General features: G+C 41.0%; 1 protein-coding gene across 14 annotated transcripts in view; it reads left to right on the forward strand.

Annotated features, from left to right (window-relative positions):
• The first annotated feature begins 3,297 nt into the window (after positions 1-3,297).
• Positions 3,298-20,789, forward strand: part of MAP3K4 (mitogen-activated protein kinase kinase kinase 4) — a 69,542-nt gene continuing 52,050 nt past the window's right edge. For 13 of the 14 annotated variants that reach the window (XR_012579537.1, XM_074537347.1, XM_074537349.1 and 10 more), the window contains exon 1: positions 7,161-7,296. Coding sequence is in view for 13 of the 14 variants with exons in the window: in XM_074537347.1 (XP_074393448.1) it covers positions 7,226-7,296 (71 nt within the window). In the remaining variant the exon portion in view is untranslated. Of the gene's footprint in view, positions 3,438-7,160; positions 7,297-20,789 lie in introns of those variants that run through there. The other variant, XM_074537345.1, reaches the window with a different exon arrangement.

The following is a 20,789-nucleotide window of genomic DNA, read 5'->3' on the forward strand; positions in this document are numbered from 1 at the left end:
GCTGCCTTTTGTTATCATTCTTTTCTATTCTATTCTTAGCTAGCCTCTGAGATGAACTTTCTCCTTCTATTTCTTTTTAGTATAGTTATAGTGTAATATATATATATATAATAAAATAATACATCAAGCCTTCTGAACATGGAGTCAACATTCTTGTCTCTCCTTTCACCTGAAAACCCCTGTGAACACTGTCACAGGGGAGTAGTTTAGAAAAGTACAACTACAAAAGTTTGAACTGAAATGTTATTGTTGACATTTGAAATCCAGGTAAGAATAGCAATGCAATTCTTCTATTAACTGTAACAATACATTTAGAAATATAGCATGTATTAGAGCCATCTTCCACAGCTTATAGAATACATAACTCCTTGTTCTGTGAGTAGCCATCTATGCCTAATGAAGACCATGACTGCCTCAGACAGATGGGCTATAGCCCAAATGTCCATCTAAAGAGTTAGTTGGAAGATTAATACTTCTATGATCTCATCTCTAGGCTGGTTACAGCTATCCAACATGTGATAAAGTTTTGATCCATCCTGAATGCTTCTGACAGGTGAACAAGCATGCTCTAGCCAGAAGTCCTTCTCCAACAGTACTGAATGAATAATGTGTGCTTGCCCTGTTGAAAACTGGGTGCTGCATCTCCAGATCAGCATTTTTCTCCTAGCTCTGTGTGCCACAACATCCATGCACTGTTGGAAAGCTGGAGCCTTCTAAGCAAGTTTAGTCTGTTTCATGTTAGTGCCTCAATGCTTATGCCAAGTAGTAGGGCCAATTGACTGGTAGCTGTGCTGAGATTAGGGCTGGAAGAAATTTCCCTCCTGGGCTTCACACTATCCATAGATAAACAGCAAAAGCAGGGCTCAAACATGCCATAGCATTGAGCCTGCAAGAGGGGAGGAACCAAGCAATTACAGACCCTCAGCTTCAACAAGGTCATCTTGTTCTCAAACAAAACATTATCTCATTCTATTTTCTTTGGACAGGAAGAAAAACTAACAAAATTTTGACCCCTTTGTATTTCTGATTATCACCACGGCTGAAAAGCAACCACAGTGGATTTGAGAGGCTTTGGACTGAAATAAAGAATTAAAATAGCTACTCCTAAAATTTATCAACGCCCATTGTATCCTGACAGTCACAGAGAAATCCACTCAAAGGTGTTGAGAGAAGCCATCTTTTAAACAAACAGCTCAGCAGAAAATATCACATGGGTCTCAGCTCCCTAACACAAAGGTCATAATCTGGATTCCTCAGCTGGCTGTAGCTGGAAAGACTGCTGTGCCAGGACAGCATATTAATGACATCACATCATTCCACAGTTATTTCAAGTGCTGTGTGCAATGTCTCCTAGCATGGAAGTGCCTTAAAATAAGCATCAATTCCTGTGAGGAAGAAGAAATGCAAATCAATTATAGAAATATTGATAGGGGCCAATAAGACTCAAATGAGAATAAAAAGCTCTGAATGCATCGAAATAATGTCAATTACCTCTTTATAGTGTTTTGTACTGTAGGGCTGTGTAAGTGTTTAGAAGGATGAAAATAGTTATGTTAACAATGAGAGAACAGCTTTTTTGAAGTAATGAAATGGACAGAAATGAAAAAAATAAAACCTGAGGCACTGCAGAATGGGCCACAACAGGGAGTTGTAGGTTAAGATACTATTTTACTGTGTTCCAGTTAGGAGGGCTTTGCAGCAAACAGGGAATATCTTAATTCCTATTGATGTTCACTAGAACTGAGCCATCAACAGGATTACACCACAAAACTCACCTTGTGAAGTTGTGGGGAAGACATTATTCCAGATGATTCAGAGCAAAAGGAGGAAATGAAACCTATAAACATATGTATGTATGAGTAACTGTTCTCCCAGGGTTGTCCCACTGATTTCAGCATGCCTATTATATAAGTGAACTGATGTGTATGTAAGTGTTTGCAGGGATTAACATTTAATGAAGATTAAAATTTTCTCATGGCTGTTTATAACTCTGTCCAGCTGATACAACTGCCAGGACCTGCTGGGGTAAAGGAAAATGCCAGCTACACTGCTTTTCTGTGATTACTCTCATTTATAAAAAGAGTTATGGGGAGGAGGAGACATGGGCAGCTCCTGTCTTTCCAGAGAGGGAAGTTTGATACAAATCTCACAGCTGTTTTCTGCTGGGATAATGCAGCTGCTGTAAGGCAGACATAGAATCTCAGCTGCACAACCAGATATTTTAAAAAGATATAGTCTGGAACTTTTTTGGTGCTTTCTGGGCTGATGAAAATGAGAAGAGTCACCTTTATAAAATCTGGTATAAGCAACTAGTCAAACTTGCAAGATGCTTGAAAAGTTGCAAGAGTTGCATGCAACAATGCATTGAATTGCACTGTCAGGCACACACAGAAGACAGATGGATATGCTCTGGGCCTACAAATAGGATTTCAAAGAATTGGCCCCAGCTCTTCACTGGAGCTTCTTTGAACACAAAATTAATGCAGTGAACACAAACGCAGACAAGCATTTGGTCTTGTTTATAAATGCCCCATGGCTGCTCACTAAGTGTGTCTATTATACAGCTGGGGAAAGAATTAAAATATGATTTAGCAGGAGCCAAGCTAGCTTTAAGCAAGCTTACTCTGTTGTTGATAGTCAAGTTCAAGTAGCACTGAATTCAGTGCAGCTCATTTTCACAGGTCCAAAATCAGTTATTGTGAAGATATAAACTGCTGTGGCCAGACTGCTATACATGTGTCAACATTTTCAGTTTCAGATAATTTCTAAGTCCAGTGCTTTTGAAGAGCAGCCAGTGGATTTAGCTATGCCCAGCTTTACAGACACTGAGCCCAGAGACCAGCTTTGCACAGTAAAAGCATACAGCTTTAAGCACAACTGGATTTTATACTTCTCTCATATGGGTCGTGCCATTTTAATAAGGCAGAGGCAGTGCTATATAGAGTTGCTTTTTAGGACAGGAAGTTCATAAAAATAATGCCCAGTTGAAGTGATAAAACAATAATCACAGGAATGTCTCTGACCTCATGGTAGTCTTACCAACAAATTCTCCTTTAATAGTGGTGAATTAATGGTACTGAGCCCTGTGCAATCTGACATGCAGCCTGTGAGATGACAGAGCTCAGACAGAAATATTCCACCTCCGTCAAGTTAGCTGGCTCCTGTTACAGCCCGGTGTTAAACCACGCTGCTGAACAAGCTTTGGCAGCTCCCATGCCAGCTTCCCAAGTGAATGAATCACAGCAGTAACGGGTGATTGAACAGGGCTATATACAGTGGGACTCCTTCATTTCTGTCAGCTTCACACTTCCAATCAATTGCAGCAAAGCTCAGGTTAGATAACACTGAAAAGTGAGTTCTGTTTCTTTCAATGCCAGCCCCAACCTGATCTTCTGTGAGAACAACGAGACAAGATGGAGGAGTCTGCATATGCCCAGGTAGAAACACATCTTGGTGTTTTATTTGGACTCTGGAGATGCTAGTTGCAATATCTACATAGGAAATGGTGTCAGGTCGTGTTCTAGATATTAAATGCAGGTATTGTTCATGTGTTACTCTTCATTGCACTGCAGAAGAGCATTTCTAATCTATGACCAAGAAAAAATGAATATTCTGTCTTCAGGACATTTTACTAAAATTAGACTAACTATACCTATCAGGCTGTTTTCTAATGTCTGATTAAATTGGCTTTTACTTTTAAATAGCTTTTATTAGAATTAAACAACTTATTTGAAGGAAAAGCAAATTGTACAAAGCTAGTTTTGTCAATAATTTGATTTTTTTTTGCATGCAGTTCACACAGTGAAGAAAAATCTGATACTAGATTTCATTACTGACTTAAGAAAACCCAAAATCAAGTTGTGCCTTATTCTGTGCAACATTCATAAAGTGAAAAAAAAAAGTTTGGAAGTTTTGCATTGTGACAGGTACCAGGAGAAAAAAATTTCAAATATATTTTAAAAACATATTTATTTACCTACATGGACCAAATACTTGTTTGTCTTCATTAGGACTTTTTGTATATAGAAAACACCTGGAGAAATGGCAGATGGCAAAGGCACAGCTGCATGTACAATTGTGCCTGATACCTGTGATGACTTGAGGAGGAAGGAACAACAGAATATATGCCCCAGAAATCGATAGAAATTTTGAGGGTAGTTGCAGTAGAAATTTGAAAATGCTATTTCAAAGACCTATTTTTGTTATTAGGATGCTATTGCCATTTAAAACTTCTATTGCAAGTTGTAGGATTGCCACTGTAATAAAAGGCATGTTGCTAGAATAAAAAGCAATTCCTAAGCAATTGCAGCATCTGCTAAATTATAAAGCTAGTTGTTTCCTGAAAAAAAGAAGAAAATGATTCTAAAACTTCTGAAAACAGAAGTTAAACTGAAATAAGTTTGTCTATTTTGACAGTTACTTGTTTCCTGGTTTGTTTTTTTAACCTGGAATTTTGGAGTCATGATTTGCCACATCAGACAATAAAATCCATTCCTATTATTTTAACTCTATTTTCTTACAGACAGATGCTACTTATTGTGATGTATATTTTAACTTTGTGCCTTCTTCTGTTTCAGTAGTAGAACCAGAGTGAAAGTGAAATTTATCAGTTTCCATGCACCTATGAAATATTGACATGTTTAGACTCAGAAAATGGCAGTCAGGAAGTCTTTGAAATATGACATTCCTTAAAAGAAGCAAAAATAATTAATTTTATTTTTGCACATCAATTTTTAAAGACCTCTGTATTGCCTTGAAATTTTTTCTTTGCCAAATACTATCTGTATATAGGCTCTGAGGTTCTTATGTCATCTGTTGTTTCCTGTACTATCACTTCCAAATATTCCTGCATCTCTTAATTTCTTCCTAAGTTCTGGGTATGGCCATTCATAAACTTCTTCTCTTACAATCTTCTCCTTGATGCCAGGAGCTATGTTGCTCACTATGGTCAACTGCAGATAAAGAAGCATGTCTGTATCAAATTTGCAGCCTTGCTTTGCCTGGCCAGTATCTGTAGTTCTAGGATATTTTCTGGGATGTACCACAAGAATGGGATGCAATGCAATATGCTTGGTTGCCCTAAAGGGAAAGGGGAAATTGGAACAGGGAAGAGTTTTCTGGACCATTTTGTTTGAGAGATTGCAGTGAACCCCCATTTACTCCAGTAAACTATCTTAATATTTACAGAAAGTAGTGGCAGTGGTCAGTCCCCATTTCTCCCTTTGTCAAGGGCCCTTGGGACATCTCCACTTCCACACCATCCCATCTATGGCAAAATCAGATTTAATGAAAACTCTGTGCTTCTAACAGACCACTGCATTCATGGTTTTGATAGAAGAAGCAAAGAAGCTGAAACATTTTGCCAGGATTGCTAAATACATCTCTGCCCTGCAAACAGCTGCAGAGACGGTGTGAGACAATGATCCCTTACTGAAAAGAATGTTCAAATTTAATCTGTAACATTGACTCTTTGTTATTTGTGATTATACAAAAAACACACACATACTGTGAAGTAAGCAGCTTTACCTTAGATAATGCATGCTTTTTATGGAGATGACAACTAATTTTTTAGGTTAGCACCTCAGAATTTTTGACCTTCAGCTATGGTTTCTAAGTTTTGTTCACCATGACAGATTAGTGGGAATGTATTTTGTGTATCTGCCATTGGAACTGCTTTATGGTTTTACACTCAGGTACTCCAGCAAAAGTCTTTAACATGCTAAATACTGCCTTTTTCCATTACACGAGGTATCTTAACTAATAATTCTTAATGTAAGTGCTGAATGTCTTGATATTTCAATGTCATGATCATCAGGGTCATGGTGATTTGAGTATCTTTCTTGACCTAAGTGGCTTCCTGCAAAACGATATTTATCTGGTCCTGCATTTTAAGCATGCATTCATTAAGATGATAAATAGTAGATAGTATTAAGTTGATATTAAGATGATATTAAGATGATACAGTAGAAGTATATCCTGCATTTCAGCTTAAAAAAAATTCTTTTATTTTAAAGGGACTGTTGAATTTGCTTCCTAAACTTCGACAGAGAGGTGGATGACTTTATTTCATGAATAATGACTTTACAACCGAATTTTGGTACCAGACTAGAAAGGTGCACATTTCTTGTACAGCTAATGAAAGAACTGGTGCAAAAATGCAGAATGTAGAATTGATTCTAGTCCAAGCTCAAATTTCACCCATCAGAAATAATGCATGTGGTTTGTGTACACATTACTGATGCCAGGGTTTGTTGCTGCGCTTCCAGTCCCGTAACACAGAAGGTGAGGCTCCCTTGAGAGTCGATTACAGCAATTAAACGACCCGTGGCACTTTACTGCCTTTGGCGGGAGTTAATATCGATATTGGTATTCCAGCCAACCTACAGATTAGGAAATCACATTTTCCTCCCTGTATTTCCAGCTGGATAACGTGGCTCCAGTTCTCTGTCCGAGGCTGATAACCAGCGCTGCTGGAGGGTTTAAAAAGTCCAGGTTCATAAATTCAAACAAGTTACTCTGTCAGCAGCAGAGCATAAAAGACAGAAGGTTATTCTTCCACGCACGCCCCCGAGGGGGACCTCAGGGGTCTCTCAGCCCTCCAGCCCCTTGGGTCCGGCCGCGGTCACTCCAGGCTCCGCAGGCACCGCACTCGGGGCGAGCACGGCTGCAGGCAGCGGGCACCTGCTGAGGGAAACCATCTTCCCCTCAGCACTAATATTGTTCTTTTCTCTCTGTGTGCCGGCGGTGTGGGAGCGAGCAGCGGCAGAGACCGCGGCGCCCGCAGGCAGCGCCTGACGGCTCCGCCGCCGGGGCACGGAGGGGGCGGCAGCTCCCGCCGCGCCCCCGTCACCGCCCCGCCTCGGGATAACCGCGGCCCCTCGCGGGGAAGTGCGGGGATGTAATTTCCACGGTGCCGGAGGGAAGTGCCGCTGTCCCACAGCCAGTCCCGACCCCGCTGCCGAGAGGGGGAAACCCGCACCGGGAGCCGCCCCCAGCCCGTCCGCGGCGGAGCGGGCGCCTCTGGCGCGGCCGGTCCCTCCTGGCGCGCCGTAGCGATGCTGCCGGCGCCGCTGCCCTCGGAGGCTGTTCCCAAGATGGCGGCCGCGCGGGCGGCTCTCCGCGCTCCTGCAGCCGGGTAGGGACCCGCTCCCCTCCTCCCGCTGCTCCCGCTCCTCGCTGCGCCCCCACGCCGCGCACCGGGGGCCGCCGCCATGCCGGTGCATGCATGAGAGACGCCGCCGCGCTGGTTTGTGCCGCCGCCGCCATGGAGGAGCCGCCGTCGTCGCCGCCGGGGAGGTCAGTAGGCAGCGCTGGCTCACGGGGCGAGCTCCGTGAAGGGAGCGGTGCGGGCGGGGGCTGCGAGCGCCGGGCCAGGGGTGCACGCTCTGCCTGCGGCCCCTCCGCGCTGCAGAACCTGCGGCTGCAGCTGCTGCTGCTTCAGCGCTTCTGCAGAGCGCCCACGGAGCGAGACGGTGCTCGATAAGAAATCTCTAGTGGCTGCGGTGGGTAAGGCAGTGTTTTGTGGGCGCTTTGCATTTAAAAGCAAATCGTTTCCTTCGCCCCCAGCCTCGCAGCAGTGCAGGCGGCTGTGCCGGGGCACTGCCGCCCGGTGCCGGGGTCGGGCCGGAGGCTGCGGAGCGGCGGGGGAGCGGCAGCTGGAGCCCGCGGGGCGCTGACCGAGCGTGACCCGCGCTCCTTGACTTGTGAACTGCAGCCATAAAAGCGCTGCCCTCTTGCAAGGCTGTCTCGTGTTTATGGCAGCCGGGATGAAAATCGGGTTCTCGCTGGCGTGCCGGTAAAAACAGCGGGGTCATGGAGTATCGCTGCTGGCAAGGCTGCAATCGATAGTTGTAAGACGAGAGAGTTAAAAAAAAAAAAAAACGAAAGAGAAAGCGCTCACAAAGAAGTGTTGTGATGCCTTAAAGCTTTCTGCAACTGTTGTCACCTTCTGAATGTGCTGACCTGCGGATTGGCTTTTTGCAAGTCTCCATCTGTGCCCTGCTGAGAGATGGGGGTGCAAATTACTTTATGGTTTAGTGTTTCCAGCTGGCTGCAGAAGTATTGCATAAGTCTAAGTTATTAATGCCGTGGCAATTATTTCTCATTTTTAAGTAACATCCTGTTGATGCACTTCACTTCTCAGTAGGAGGCATTCAGGAAACGTTTTTAAAACGCTTGTGTGATCAATTTGTACTGTAAAGTAGTAGTCAGGTGCATTGTGTTCTAGGTGTGCTGTGCAAAATATCTGCTGTAGTGTTGCTGAGACAGTTCTTGAGTATTGTGAGCTGCTGTTTTGTACTGATGGAATAAAAGGGAAGGTGTGAAGGCTATGGGGTTGAACAATGCCTTTTTAATGTGCATTAGTGATTTGTTTTTGTCTCATGAAAATGCCAAAATCAGAATAAGTATAAAGTTTGTAAGATTTAACAGAAATATTATGAAATACAAGTGCTATAGGGTGACTGAATTACTAAGCTTCTAAGTTCCTTTTCAAAGGACTCTTCAATGACTAATTCTGCAGGTTAAGCAGAAAATGATTTAAAATAAAGTTTGTACAAGAGCATGACCCTAGACCTGGGCTGTCTTCACGTAGAAGAGTAATCTGCAGAGCCTGAATGGAAAACACCCAGGCATTTCCTGTGCAGGGCCATTTCTGACCTCTGCTGGATTCTGCTTATTACAGGACAGTTTATATGAGTCGGATGTGGGTGTGGACAATGTGGTGACAACTTTACCCAGCAAATGAAAATTGAATTAGCTATTTCGGAGTGAGCTGGTGGGTGGGAAGGGGATGTCTCAAAACAATTAGGCAGCCTTAATTTGTGTGGGGTAGTGCATGTACTGCATCCACTGTGATTCACTTCTGTGTGTACTTGGTGTCCCGAGTTCACACCTGCCTCTCTGGCTTTATGTAGCACTTGCTTTTACTTTAATGTAATACAAGTATAGTGTCTGAAGCTTTTTAAAACATGATTGCTTCTGATTTACATTTTGGAATCATCATTAGTTGTTTATTCTTGGGGCTGTGAGGTCAGAATCTTGTTGAAATCAGTTTATTTTGCATGGGCTTGGGCGTTTGAAATCCATTTGATGGCAGATCACTTTTAATCCTTTTTGTAGAGTGTGAATGTGTTCTTATGATAAAGAGTTCTGGCTGGTATCAAAGTGCATTGCTATAATGCATTCTCTTTAAGTTAACTTCAGTTCTGGGGGAGAAGTATTCAGTCATTCTGAATTAGCAATACACCTACATTTGTTTGATAAACAAAACTTATTGATTTGTTGTTTTAAGACTGCTTGGTGTGAGAAATCTGCTTGTATTTGTGTGAGGATTCTGTCTCTTGTTAGAGTATAAATGCAATGGTAAGTTTTGTAAACTGAAGGCAAACACAAAATTTATTTATGTTTTTTTTTTTTAATTACACAATCCTTAGTCAAAAGCTTTTGATTGTGAATCCCTCTCCAAAACCACACTGTTTTTCCCAGCTCTTCCTTTCTTTCTTGAAACACACTTTGAGGGGGAGAGAGGGGAGACAGCTCTAAAGTGAAAAATGCTCTGGGAAGCTACGAGCAGATGTTGATTTTGAGGTAGAATTGCACTTTGACCCTGGATAGCATGCAGTGGTTATGGATGAGTGAAAAGATACTACTGAAAGGTTTAGTGAGGAATTCACATTTAAGTATCAATCCTTAAAACAAATGGAAAGTTTTCAAGCTAAAATGTTTCCACTTAAATAATTTAGAATGCTAATAAAAACAGGTGCCTTTGGTGCTTCTTGGTTATTACCCATTGGCTTTAAATTTCCCAAGCCAAGTTTTAGGCTTTCCCAAGAATTTTCTGGCACAAAATCCACGGTAGAGAAAAGTGAGGCCTTAAGCATGTCCTTTGTTGGGATTTGCCCTTTTTTGGGGGCACTGCAAAGGCATGAAGAGCCATAGGGCTGCCCTGACTTGTGCCCTGATTGCTTGTACCCTCTTTTCTCCAGTGCAAGGGGTGTGAATAAAGTGGGACAGAAATGTGAATTATGTGGAGGCTTCCTCCTTGCTGGGGAACTTGTCAGTAGTCTGTCTGTCAGATTTGTTGTCTCCAGGATGACAATGGATTGGGGCTGTCAGTCTGCAGCATCTGTGGTTTGGGGTAAGCCTGAGGTTGTGTCATGAATTGTGCTCAACATATTTTCCTGCTTGCCAGACTATCTGTATGGCTGATAGTGTATGAGCAGTGAAAGAGTTTATTTTATTAACTTAAGATCATAGCTTCAGTGGGAAAAATGATTTAAGTATGTAGAGCTTTGCCATAGCTTTTATTCCCCCCGTGCATTTAAATGAGGTGAGATGTAATCTCTGTTCTATATGTATTGCATTTTCTTGTTTACATGTGCAGGTCTGGAATGAATGACTGATTGCTCCACCTACGCACAAACACACATGAAGTGCTGCTTGAGATGTCTTTGGCATTTGTAGCAGTAAGGATTAGTCGGTGTTGTGTGGCTGCCTGGGTTGTTTTTATGTCTGTTAATTAGTGCTGTCTGTGTCAAGGTTGGTTTTACTATTATGTAAGCTACTGATATTGACCTTTGTGGAATGCAAACTGTGCTGTGATGAAAACAAATCTACTGAATTTCAAGGAAAGCATAAGGGATATGCAGTAATTCTCAGGGAGCTAATTGGGATTTTTAGAGGTTTATAAAGATTCCATGATAACCACATTTCTTAAATTATATCCAAACCATTCTTTTCAGCTGCATCCAAAATACATTTAGAAGACAATTTTTCATAGTAGCAACTGCTAGTCAATAGTGTGTTGACCTCTGTCAGCACAGGAGTCTCAGCTCATTTTATCACTTGTGTGGTTGGATTTGCTGTCATCTACAATGTTTATGTTTGCAAAACTGTTACTTTCCTTCAGTTTTATTCTTCTCTGATATTGATTGCACTGATGCTATATTTAGTCTGTAATTTATTAAGTAAATAATTTTTGAATTTTAAAAAATAACTTAGAAGCTTATTTATTTAAAGAGTTGGCAAGGGTGCCATGCTCACTCTTGGCTTACTGTGAATGCAAAGCCAAATGAGAATCTTTGTCTTTAACATCTGAATTTGAGTGTTACTAATGCTCACTTGTGTCCAGTCCAAGAACCCTGTGTGTAAAGTCACATTAATTTGTCATGAAACCAAATCAGGTTTATTCTGGAGCCAGACAAGATAGGATGTAACTATTGTGCTGATGAATGTCTCCTGCAGTCTTGGGGTAGAAGGAGGAAATAAGTTCTGTTCTGTCTGTGTTCTGCTGATATTTAGTGGTACTGAGTATCATGTGTTGCTTTCTAATGTGGTGTAAATGTCTGGTTTATTGGGCCCTTGGCTTGCTTGTGCTGCTGTTTATTGCTGTTGCTTTTCCTGAGAGCAGTATTTGGAAGAGTTTTTACCATTTTGGCTGTGGAACATCCATTCAGTAAGTGATAACAAGGCCATGGTTACTCGTGCCTCGATGACTTCTTGGCCTTGCTGTCGAGCTCTCCGTGGGTGTGACCCCTGAGTTTTTGTGATGCTCCAAACAGTGCAGAGGACTGAAGTCCCTTTGCATTGCATGGATTTTCCAAACATCACAGACAAGAAGTCCAGCCTGCTGTGCTCAGAGAGCAGCTTCCACTAAAAACCTATTTAACTTCCAATGCTTCACCTTCAGGGTTCTTGAAGACTTTGCTTTTGTCTAAATGATGAGCTGAAACTTTGGGATCATAAGCAATTGTTAGCTTTTTGTTATCTGGGAATGGAACTTTCTGCCAGAAGAGTAGAGTGTGTGTGGGAGAGTGGGGGGAGAATGGCTGTTACAGTTCTTTTTATCTTTTATCACAGGTCTGTGCAATTCCCAGTTTATCACTTTTATATATGATATATTTATAGTTGAACCTAGCAACCTAACACTCTTTTCTCAGTAGTATGTAACTTTTCTTGGTGGAGCTTAAGTTTTCCAGAGAAGCCATGCAGGTGTGTTAGTACAGATTTTCATAAATAGTTCTTAATGAAGTGTACTTTACTGCACTGGTGTGTGGCTTGAGACCTTGGGATCTGAGCTGTGCAGGAGCCAAGAGCTTAATTGCAGCACTTACCCTTTGGATTGATACTGTACTGTGTAGAGCTCAAACATCATTAGTGAGGAAAGCATATTTCAGAGATCCTTACTTAAAAAAATCAGTTCAAATTCCCAAATATGAGCTAGCATATAGTTGAGGTTGAAAAAGCAGCACTAAAGGAGAAGCATGGGGTTTGGAATCAATGAATATTTTAACATCAGTGGTTAAGTGAAGAGAGCTGGCTACTAACTGGGCTGGATAAAGCTCTCTTAGCTCTTGTTTCTGCAGTTCTAACCTTTGATCCATTTGCAGCCCCACTTGGCAGGCTTAAATGTGGATGTGGAAACTAACAAACCCATCAACACTTTCACACTTTATTGCACATTCTAGAGCAAGGGTAGAATTAAATAGACATTTTTACTTTTGAAATAAAACATGGCAAATTTTAATCAAATAATCTATTGGGGGCAAGCTCAGAAATGAATGTACTGTAAATGCTGTTACATCATGGTTCAAATTTGTATGAAAACTTATAACAAAAATCCAAGATGGAAAAATTAGTTAAGCTTTCTCTGTTTTCAAATTTGCTGGTAGAAAAGAACTGAAAGTTCTGAGTATTTTTTTTCTGAGATGAGAACACGAAGAACTGCCAAAACTTTTATGAGATGTCTATTTTATTAATTTTTTATCCTTATTTCTAGTCGGTATAACTTGCAGAAGAAAAATTACTTCCTTATATCATTTAAATGTGTCTCAGTAGTGCTTATCACTACTTGCTATAAAAAGATATGATGAATCCTACTTTGCATTGTGCTTAATTTATTCTTGAATCAATGTTTAACAATTTCTTCTTTTGAGGTTTACCATGTTGTTCTAATCAGCCAAAAGGTGCCTCAGTACTTCACCACTCTTTCAATAACTTTGGTTAGATTTTTCTGTGACATTGTCATTCTGTTGTAAATATAGTAAGCACATATAGAAGCTTCTGCCCAGGAATATAGGAGAATTTTGGGACAAGTGCCAAAGTAGTAGTAATTTGCAGAACTGACTCTGGTGGCTTCCAGATCTTGAAGATGAACATTCTGTTAAAATTTTTCTGTTAAACTAAAATTTGCTAGTAAGTACATTAGTGCTCTTAAGGAAATTTGTGATGCCCAGTCAAATGTGTGCTTGAGGTCTACTGTAGAAATGAAGTGTGTTCACACTTGCTGGGTCCTTCCATTCTAATTAAACAGCTTAATTGAGAGTTACCAAGGAGGAAAAGTTGTTGCTGGGAATCAATTACAGTTTAACTGTTTAGCTCAAAGCTGTACATTAGTCTTTTCCCAAGTAATTACTTTTATTTTGTCCTTGGTGGTTTCCAGAGAAACATTGGTGATTTTCTCACCGTGAAGTCTCACTCCAAACCTCTGTTTGTGTTGCAGCTGAAGTCCTTGCTGTATGTTGCTTCCTTAGTTGATGTGGAATTTATTGTACTTGGTTCTTTACTGCTAGCTGGACTATTGTAGTGTAAACCTGTAGTTTGCAGTGGGTGGCACGGGTTTCATAGCAGCCTTGAGTGCCCTCATTTGAGCAGCACTGCTACAGGTTAGTTTTCTAAGAGAAACAAGGTGTAAATCGTGAACAAAACAAAGCAGGGCTTTTCAAGGGTTTCTGTTACATCCTGACAATTCACTAATGAAGCTTTAGTGGTTCTGTCATTATTCCTATGCTCACACTCCCTTGTTCATAGGTTAATTTATAAGAAAGCTACTGGAATTATGTAATCAACCAGTTCTTGATGGTTACACCTGTATCACTTTAAGCATTTTCCTGCCCAAGTATTTTGCTTTTATTGTTGCTGCAAGTAAAAATCTGCATTGGTTTTGCAGTTAACTCAGCTAAAAATGACTGTTCTCATCTCCTAACATCCCTCTCTTGCCCTCCCTCAACTAGGAATGCCTGCCACATGGAACTTGCTAGTGTGACATTAAGTACATTTAGCTGCCTAATCAAAATTAAAGTGGCTGAAGTTGGAAAAATCCTGCTAACAAAGGTGTTCCAGCTAAGCTGGATTGTTTTGTCAGCACCAGTGAAGAGTCAGGGTTGGTACTTTAGGTTATGCCTGTGCATCTGGAGTGCTGGTGACTTCTGGCAAAGTGTCTGGAAAGCAGAAAGGACAGACAGTCATATAAAATTGCTTCATGTGCAGCCAGAAGAAAGTGACTGAGGGCACCTTTTCACTTAACACTCAGCAGGTTGCCTTCTTCACCCTGGTGTCTCTGCAAGGGAATGCCAGGGTGAATGCCTCAGGAAGGATGTAGAGGAGGAGCTTGGCTGTCGCGTGGCTGTGGGGTTTTTCCTTGTGGGAATTCATCTGACAGGTAAATGGTGCACCAAAAAACCAATGGGTTTGTTCAGTGTCAGGTTGGTGATTGTCACATGATTTTGGCTTCTGTGCAGAAGGGATGGCAAAAGGGGCAGGGATGTGCAACCTGGGAAGCAAAAGGTGCACTGGAGCAGGTTCCCCTTTTTATTGTGTCATCTTACCATGCCTGTAGTGTTGGTAATTTCTGAGGGTCTTCACTGTAAAAAGTTGTGTGAATAGCTTTACGTTTCATACTTGATAAAAGTTTTTTGAATATTGCTTCCTTTTTTACAAGTGTCTCTGCTGTAAGCTGTTTTAATGCAAACTTAGATTCTATAGGATTTGCATATGTAGACATACTAGATGAAAGATGCAAGTGCTTTTTTGCATTTTATGTCAGGTATAAATGGTAAAATTACTATCTGTTATAAATAAATTTTTTGCTCCCCTTTACTCCTGTCCAGGTATCAGCTTTTTTCCCCCCAGTATGCTGGTTGTTCATTCCTAGGCTGCAGAGATAAATGATCACATATCCTGCCTTCCCTTGATTCCTCTGGGAGAAAAAAAATGTAGCTATATACAGCTGAATTTGAATTAAAATATTTATTAAAACTGAAATTTTTATGCTGGTACTGTATCTTCTTTAAAACATAATTTGAAATATTCTTCCTGTAAGCGCTGTGCCAGACTTAAACAGGGTGTGTATAGCAAAAAAATACAGCTTCATTTGTACGTACTGTGTGCAAATTCCTGCTGTGCTGTAATAAAAAATGAAATTAAAAAAAACCCAACAAGATCTTTCCCTTGCCTTGTACTGAAGATTTCCATTTGCTGCACTTAGGGCAGTTTATAGTAAATGCAGTAGCATCAAACACTTCATTTTTGTATTCAGACGTGTAGCAGATCTTTGAAAATGCCTTAACCAAAGCTGGATTTTTAGTTGCTTCTGCTTTCAGTTCGGCAACTTGTCAGAACCATGTCCATTTATTTGAGTTTACAGCTTCCTTCAGAACATAATTTTTAAAAAGTGGTTAAAATACAGTGGTGCATGATCTTTCCTAATGTTGGAATGTAACACTATGTGTTTACACCAGGTAGCTGTCCCGTACTGTAGCAGAACTTCAGGATTTTCCATCTTGTTTTCCTGATTAGGTTGCCCAATCCTCAGTCTTTGATACCCAAGGTGCTGCTGATTGTTTAGTGAAGTCCCTTCCTTGAGCTGTAGGTCCAGGACTAACATTACATTCTCTTCTGCAACAAAATGAAACCTATTACTGCCCCAAAGAAACTGGGGCTTCTGATTCCAGTTTTGTTGTGTGTGGTGTTTAGCAGCACTGACTGAATACTTCAGAGTTTTTCTGTTTTAACAGGTGCAAAGGTGGGTACTTAAAAATTGTGTAGGCTTTTTGTATTACCAGCAGCTGTTGGGTGATGACAGTTCTTGTCAGAATACTCTTTGAAATAGACTGGTTGCAACTACGTTTAGGGAGAGCTACCTTAACTTTAACAAGATGTGTTTGGCAGTGTGTAGTGCCTGTGTTTTCTGCTGCTTTTGCTGACTGGGAATGTGCTTTACTAAGAACAGACTAATGTAGCTTTGTCTTCCTGCATTAATTATCCAGCTGAATCTGAGTTAAGGAGTATATATTTGAAAAACAGATACTTTGCTTTTAAAACAAAGACACTGAATGTCAGGAGCTGGTACTTGGTAATTTGGGGCTGGACCCTGTAAAGATATTGCAGTTTTCTGTATGAAAGTGGCAGGGTGCTGAAAGAAGTGTTGAGAAAGAGCCTTCCTGATTCCTGCATGGTGTGATGTCTTTGAAGCTGCAGGAGGCTGTTTGCAGCAGCAGTGTCTGCAGTGCACAGCTTCCAGGCCATTGTGGTGGGTGACAATCCTGGCTCCTGTGTGGCAGCTGCAGAACTCAAACTTATGCCATGTGCTTGTGGTCCCGGCCATTGACCTCTGCTGCTCTGACCCCCAGCTGGCTTTGAGCCTGCCCGTGGGATGATGAGCAATGGCTGAACCTGTTGTAGTGTGTTGTTAAGTTTCTTGTGTTATTCCCCCAATTTATGTATTGTTCTCCCCTATTATGTGTAAAATGGTTTTGTTCCCCCAGTTTTTCCCGCCACTGCTACCCTGTCAGATAAGTTGCTATGGTAACTTCGCTATTCATAGTTGCCGATATGTAATTGCTCCTCCCCTGGTTTCCCTTATAAGTGAAAGTTGTCTCCTCCCTGGGCCCAGTCAATCACCCTCTTCTCCTCCCAGGTTTCGAGAACCTTCTCCTCTCTGGAGATGGTGGTTGGCTGGGGTCCCAGGACACCTCCTTTACCTTTTGATTATTGGTTTCCATGGAGTGTCAGTTCTGTGAAGTTCATCCCCTCACCTTTCCCGATTGGTTCCCCCTGTACCCACCCCCCTCCTTTATAATCCTGTTTCACCCCCTATTGAAAAAAAAGTTTTCCCAGTTGGTTTCCCCGCGTTTAGATCCTGCAATACCTTCAATAAACCGATGTTTAACCCCCGGGAAATGGTCAGCTCCGTTCCTCGCCAATATCAGCGGTGTAAGCCAGTCCGCAGCCAGCGCAGCCCGAGGCCATCAGACGCCGAAGGGTGCTGGCCAGGAATTGCAGAGGGGCGTCGGTCTTTCGCCCTCAGCTAGTCGGACTCTAAACTTCGGGCCACATACGCCCCCCTCCGCAAGAATCTGAGTTCATTGTGGAAGTGCCTCATGTATTTGAACTCCTGCTTATGACAAGGGTAGCTGGTTGAAGGGAAGAGTAAAAAGATGTTTTTTTCCCCATATAGCTCTCACAGTTTTTAGAATGATCTCTCATTAATGGCTGTTACAAACTTTGCAAGTTTGAATGATACTTCAGGAAACTGCAAAATTTTGTGCTGGTTAAAAATCTTATTCCTCCTACTTCAGCCTAATTATTGTAATGTTCCCCTGTGATCCTCAGTGGTCTTTTAATTTGCTGATTGTTTTTTTAGTGATTAATGAGCATATTTTTCTGGAGGTTGTGGCCTTTATCAGTAGTGGTGGTTACCAGACTTTTTGTTTCATGCCCTGCTGCTTCAAATTTCATGCCTTAATTTCTATCCCCCCTTCCTATTTTTGTTTGCAGGCCTTTGAAAATCTACAAGAATTATCTTGATTTTTATGACTGATCTGGATTTGTAAATACATTGCCATCACTTTTACTTAGCAAAAAAAAAAAAAAAAAAAAAAAAACCAACCAACCAAACAACAAATCCTGTTGTCATCCAGAAGTACAAATTAAAGAAATTATGCATTCTGTCATTTCAGCTTCTGGTTGAAATGCACCCTGTTATAACATACAATAGTTACTTTTGGAAACATTCTGAGTTTGTTGGGTTTTTTTGGTGCATTTCAGAGCTGTCAAGGTGTTTTGCTTTGATTGTTGTTATTACCATACTGCTCTTAAAACTTTTACAATATTTGTGATTTATGCATCCTGGCTACAGTCTTTCTTATATTCCAAGGGTAAATTTCCAAGAAGCATTTTTCTCATGAAAATCGAGACTGGGAACCTGTGAATAGAATATGAAAATTACACACTTCTAGTTTTCCTAGTAGGGATTTGGTTTAGGCTGCTATTGGCAAATAGTAACTGCATTTGTCACATTTCTGGCTTTCACTTTGTGTGTAAGCCTGATTGAGATTTGGATGGCTCTCACTGGCTGTGGGGGAGAAAACCTGCATATCTTGGTAGCTAAGAAGAAATTAGCCTTGATTAATGTTTCTCAACCCTGGTTGCAACAGTATTTAGGAACCAACAATTCTGTCTAATAACCACCACTATAATCTGATTCAGGTTTGCCAGCACTGCGTTTTAGAGATTGGCAGGTTTAATTAGTCTATGGTTTGTTCATGGTGGTAAATAACACACAAACATTGCAAATGCTGTGTCAGTAATCTGTAAAACCATAACTGATTTCAGTACTGGTGTTGCTGATGAAGACTGTGTATGTCTGCTGTTGTGTGGATTAGGAAAATTGATCCTGGCATGTCAAAGCTGATGCAGCTGCTTTAGCTCAGACCCTGTATATTTGGTGCATTTTTTACCATAAGGTTTGCACTGATGAAACTGATTCATTGTATTAATTGACACTGAGTTGAGGTATAGGCTTTGCACACAAACCCAAATTCTGAGTATGCTGGATTTTTAAAACTTGCTTTGCAACCTGTGCCTTTCTCTCTAAGCAGAGCAGCCAGCTTTGGTTAGCTCATGTCACCAGCTGCTAACAAGACTGCATCTGTTGTTACGAACGAGAGCATGATTGCTGGTTTTGTGATATGATTTCAAGTGCTGCATGTTTTGTGATGTCTGCTGTGCTTCTTATCAAAGAACATCTTACTAAATTACCCAGCAAAAATGGTTGAATGTTAAGTAAGTCATACTGGATGCTGCTATATAGGTGTATATGTAGTTCAGGTGTGAGGTTGGAGGGTAATTGGGATACTTCTGGCACTCATGCTCTCTCATCAGACATAGCAAGAAACAAACAAGGTAGAATTATAGAATCATTTAGGTTGATAAAGACCTCTGAGATTGAGTCTGACTGTAATGTGTTGAAGTCCACCAATAAACCATGTCCTGTAAGGGCCCCATCTACAGAGATGGCCTCCAGAGATAGAGACCATAACTTTAAATAACATAAAGTTCTTTAAAGATCACTTAGTTTGGCTTGGTGGAGAGGTTTTGATCATTAAGTTTTTCAAAGAGGTTGCTTACTTATAAACAGAAGGAAAACAGTGTTTTCACTGGTCTCCCCTAATGAGGTAACTTGTCCTAGTTTAAAACTGCCTTGGACACCTAACGTGAGTGCTTGCAGGATCTGTTCTGCCAGACTCTGCAGGAGCATCAGCACTCCACCCTGTGCCTTGCCAGGCCAGTGAGATCACTGAAAAAATAAATGGCTCCATAAGTGCTGGAACTAATGACTTCTGTTTTATGTGGTTTAGTCTCTTGTGGTTTATTTGTCTTTGGCAAGATCAGAGGGGTGTTCTCTGCCTGTTTTGCAGTAGGAGTGTTTGCAAACATTCTCAGAAGTAAAGCTCTTCTGGTGTCCCAAAAGATGTAAACTTGAATTCTACTTTCCCAGCTCAAGATCCATTTCTCCTACTCATCCCCCTATTTTCACAAGATCTGTAGGAACAATTGTAAGAATTATTTTTTATATTTGGACAGTGGGGGTTGATTGAATCACATTGCTGAGACTCAGCTGCAGCATGATGTCCCAAGGCAAGGAAACCAGACTAAAAGTATTGGTGATTTTATGTGGTTGTCACCATGTCCACATTGTAGGGCACTCCTGGGACTCCAGGTGGTGCTGTGATACCACCTGGGTCATTTTTATTGGGTAACCAGTAAAGTTTATCTTCAGAAATTGGTGAACTTGCCTGCTGCCTTCTCAAAGCTGAAGTAGTAGAACAGTTCATGCACTAAGTGTTTCTGTGGCTTTGTAGAGAACATAACTGTTCTGCATGCTAAGGTATTTATTTCTGTTTATAGCTGAAGACCAAGAAAAAGAAGAGTATTTGTGTTTTGTTTTTGTTTCATTAGCCTTACTGCTGTTCTACTAGCTGTCAATATTCTGACATACTTCTTGCTGCAGTAACTCAGACTCATTTCCCTAGAGTTATGAATAACATTCCTTGTCTGCCCCTAAAATAGTAGCAAGTAAAATATAATTTGTGATTTGAATGAAATTGAAGTTATCAGATACTGATGCTATCTTGCACTGATTTAGATTTACTATTTCTTTGCCTCAGTGTCTTTTACTCAAGTCAAGAGTTACTGAGAGTTCTGTAGAGTTGTTATTTGCACACCTGCTTCAGAAATAAGTGAGGAAATACAGGCAAAGAGTTTCTTTTTTTTGCTCTGAAAATGGTGTGTGGTGTTCTCCCTGATATGTGTTTAAGCACGAGAATTCCATGTATGGCACCACTGGGTGTATTTATTTATGATCTTAATGGTATTCTTGATGTTAAAATCTATGAAAAATACTTCCAGATCTCCTATGCTAGATAAAAGTTTTATGAAGGGTGGGAGAGTGATTTTAGAAGTTGCCTTTGTGATATGAGGGGTTTAGAGGGTGGAGGATGGAAGAGAAGATCTCTGCTGTTGTCCCTGCTACTGATTAGATTGAATGTCCTGCATTATCTTTGTATGTTTGAACCTTTGTTTATTTACTGCATCTCTTAGTTCAGGCTTGCCACAAGTCTTTTCAGGAAGAGATACATATATGTGTATGTTTACATTGTGTTCTTCTAGTGACACTGCCTATACCATCCTCTTTGTATGTTGCCTATTATTTATTTGACTGGAAACTT

The sequence above is a fragment of the Zonotrichia albicollis genome, chromosome 3 (genome assembly GCF_047830755.1).
Source record: "Zonotrichia albicollis isolate bZonAlb1 chromosome 3, bZonAlb1.hap1, whole genome shotgun sequence".
NCBI classification, from domain to species: domain Eukaryota; kingdom Metazoa; phylum Chordata; class Aves; order Passeriformes; family Passerellidae; genus Zonotrichia; species Zonotrichia albicollis.